The following is a 3,092-nucleotide window of genomic DNA, read 5'->3' as shown; positions in this document are numbered from 1 at the left end:
CATCTATTTAGTCTATTGATCAATCGATCCACTTATCTCTCCAATCAATTCAGCCATCTGATTCATCAACTCAGTCAACTAGCTCATATATTCAATCCACTAGCGAATCTATTAAGTTGACTCCTCCATCAATCCTGTTAACAAATCAATCAAACCAATTACCAAGTTAATCAAAATGAGCTCACTGATAAATCAATTTCAATTGACTATCAATCAGGACTTGATTTCAAATCCCCATCTCTTTTGTATTGAAAATCTACATAAACATTATCAATTTCTCAATTCAAGCTAGAACCATAGAATCACAGTCTTCGAAATAGTTGTCTAATCTATGCTGGAAATCAATGAAATATCTGAGAGCCAACTCAACAACAACTAAGAAAAAGAGCATTGGAAGCTTTGTCAAGTTGATTGAGGGAGTCTTAATTAGATTCATTTTGTTCAATTCAATTGATTTTGCATTATTCGATTGTTATTTAGGATTAATTCTAATTAGATTCGAGTTTGTGATTCGCTCTTTTAATCTGATTAATTATGATGATTTTAACCCTGAGTATAGTTGGCTGGCTATTTACAAGTTTGGGTTTCCCTACTGAGAGCTTCATTATTTCAATTTAGTTCAATTTAACCAGATTTGAATATTTTCTTTTTTCTTTTTGTTTTGATTTTTCCACATTGGATCTTTAGTGTTCTTCTTTTTTTCTTGAAAATCACACATCTTCTTCCCTCTTTTTAACCTACCTTGGTCTGCCAACTTTCTTATTACATCCTAATCTAAAATATTGACACAACAAATTCCAACACAGTTGACTGTAATCTGTTCAAAAGACCTCATTTAAACATTTATTTAAGTATTTACCTAACAAATGCAAATTTTGAAATCTGCTACCGATCACTTATTAAAAAGAATTAAACTATGATGGATCAGCAACCAATTTCAAGTATTAATGATTCATTTCATGATATTTATTTGTTGATCATTTGGTTGTTTTATGGTCTGTTACAACCATACAATCTACCAATATCAATTATTGGACATAACCGTCTATTATGGGCGTAGTTGAAAGCTGCCATGACGGTATGAACATGCGTGTTAATGTGCAAATCATTTCAATAATTTTCTTTTGAAAAAAAGTTTTATTTTAAAATTTTAGACAAGCAATAGTACTCAACTTCAAGAATTCTTATAGAGTTTAGTGCGAAGTATCAAATCCAGAAATGTCTAATTGACCTATTTCTGCGAAGTATCAAGTCGAGGAATATCTAATATCTGTGAAGTATCAAAAAATACTCAACTTTAAAGATTCTTATAAAATTTAGTGCTAAAATAATCTGCGAAGTATCAAGTCCAGGATTATCTAATTGCCCTCTATTCTAAACCAATTCTCTTTTTAATTTGTTCCATCACTAACCTGTTCAGTGCATTGCACCACTAATTCCTTATGAGCTAATGTTTCTCTGCTCTTCATAATTCTTACGATCGAAGCATCAATCATATGATGGCTATCTTGAAACACAGACTTCCCAACATTTTCTTTTACATTGGCTGTGGGTGGCGGAAGTCGGATCTTCCTCTTGTTACAGGAAAATTTTGTATTGATTTCAAAATAGTCTGTTTCTTTCACAGATTGGGTATCTGGTAATTTACTTAGGATTCTGTATTTTGAACATGCAAGGGAATTCAGCAATGCAATTGCATCTTCAATATTCAAATTCAACTGGGATTTGACTTGTGAAAAACTTAGCGTCTCTGTTTCATTGAACAACAGAAGTGCACTTGCTTGAAAAGGTGTTCCGACTATTTGAATTTCACCCTGGTCAAATCTTCCAATAATATTGCATGTTCCCAGAGAATGTTTCCATGTTAGCCTTCCATTCAGTTTTTCTCTGTTATAGAACTCTTTGAATGACTCTAAATGTCTCACCATTTCAACAGCAAGAACAAGTGATTCAGGCGAACTATAGCTTGGCCAGAATCCAGATGTCAAAACTGTGACAGAGAATTCTATTCCAGAACATGGATGAAGAGGATTCTGACTCAGATATTCCTCACAATCTGATTGGGTTTTCATTGCCAATGTCCAATCAGTAAGCATGCCCTCTATTTTATTTGTAAATTGTCTTCCACACTCAAACTTCAGCTTAGCTAACATGCTTTTTTCATAATCAGCACTTGAACTTCTATGGGGGAAAAGCCTACCTGCGAGCTTCTTCATGTAAAAATCTGCATCCATGTCTTTGTCATGGACGAAGTGAAAGATCTTTGTAACCTTCTCAAGGGAACCATCATAGTACCCTGCACATTACTGCACAAAACTTCATTGTAGACCGTTTCAGGGAAGCATCTCGGAATAGCTTCCTCGGGTTCTAATATGATCGAAGGATATGACTAGGTCAAACGACAAACCACAAGTTTGGTTAGAATTCTAACCAATTTTTTGTAATACTCCCATTGCTTTACAACTTCTGTCAAAAGAAACTCATCTTCTTTCTCCCTCAATGCGGGGGCAACTGATGAACTGATATAATCTTTTAAGGCTTTCTCATATTCAGATTGCATCGAACGACCCACTTTGTTGCACTTTATATAGATTTGATACCAAATCACTGAATGTTCATCAGGACCATATTTTACCTTCCCTTCGATGATTTGCTTAACCTTTGCAATTGCGATTTGCAAAGGATCCAATTCCTCCATCTCCATCATTCTTTATGGATTTCCGCAAATAAATCTAAACTTCCCTCCCTAACCAAAACCACAATAGATTGTGTGTGTAAATTCTTCATTAAAATATCTAATATTGATGCAAGAAGAGATTGGAAGGGTGAGATAGTTGCTTTAGGAGCTCAAAAGCTGGAGGAAGGAACAAATAATATAGCAGAAGCGTCAGTGGATTTGTTAGCTATCAGGATGAGTAAGCAATTGGGAGCTAGAAAATTGCATCTTGAGGGAGACTCACTGATTGTTATTTAGGCATTAATGAAGGGGGTGATAGAGGCATGACATTTGCAATGTTGGATTTACAATATTATTGAAGAACTAAATTCTTTTGATGATTATCAAATAAGCTACATAAGGCAAACTGGGAATG

At 34.4% G+C, this 3,092-nt stretch overlaps 1 protein-coding gene across 1 annotated transcript; it reads right to left on the bottom strand.

The window, feature by feature from the left end:
• Nucleotides 1-1,231: 1,231 nt before the first annotated feature.
• Nucleotides 1,232-2,707, bottom strand: LOC131032338 (cullin-1-like). The gene is made up of 3 exons (XM_057963283.1): nucleotides 2,401-2,707; nucleotides 1,413-2,296; nucleotides 1,232-1,270 (listed from the first exon to the last, which is right to left on the bottom strand). The coding sequence occupies exons 1-3, from the start codon at nucleotides 2,705-2,707 to the stop codon at nucleotides 1,232-1,234; spliced, it is 1,230 nt and encodes a 409-aa protein (XP_057819266.1).
• Nucleotides 2,708-3,092: the final 385 nt, after the last annotated feature.

The sequence above is a fragment of the Cryptomeria japonica genome, chromosome 1 (genome assembly GCF_030272615.1).
Source record: "Cryptomeria japonica chromosome 1, Sugi_1.0, whole genome shotgun sequence".
NCBI classification, from domain to species: Eukaryota; Viridiplantae; Streptophyta; class Pinopsida; order Cupressales; family Cupressaceae; genus Cryptomeria; species Cryptomeria japonica.
This window is presented reverse-complemented; position numbering and strand designations above follow the sequence as displayed.

Excerpts from the sequence above, each read along its gene's own strand:
- LOC131032338 (XM_057963283.1), bottom strand. The coding sequence starts at position 2,707 with ATGATGGAGATGGAGGAATTGGATCCTTTGCAAATCGCAATTGCAAAG. Across the intron at positions 2,297-2,400 it reads AACCAAACTTGTGGTTTGTC|GGTACTATGATGGTTCCCTT; the intron begins GTTTGACCTAGT and ends AGTAATGTGCAG. Across the intron at positions 1,271-1,412 it reads TGGTGCAATGCACTGAACAG|ATATTAGATATTCCTCGACT; the intron begins GTTAGTGATGGA and ends GATACTTCACAG.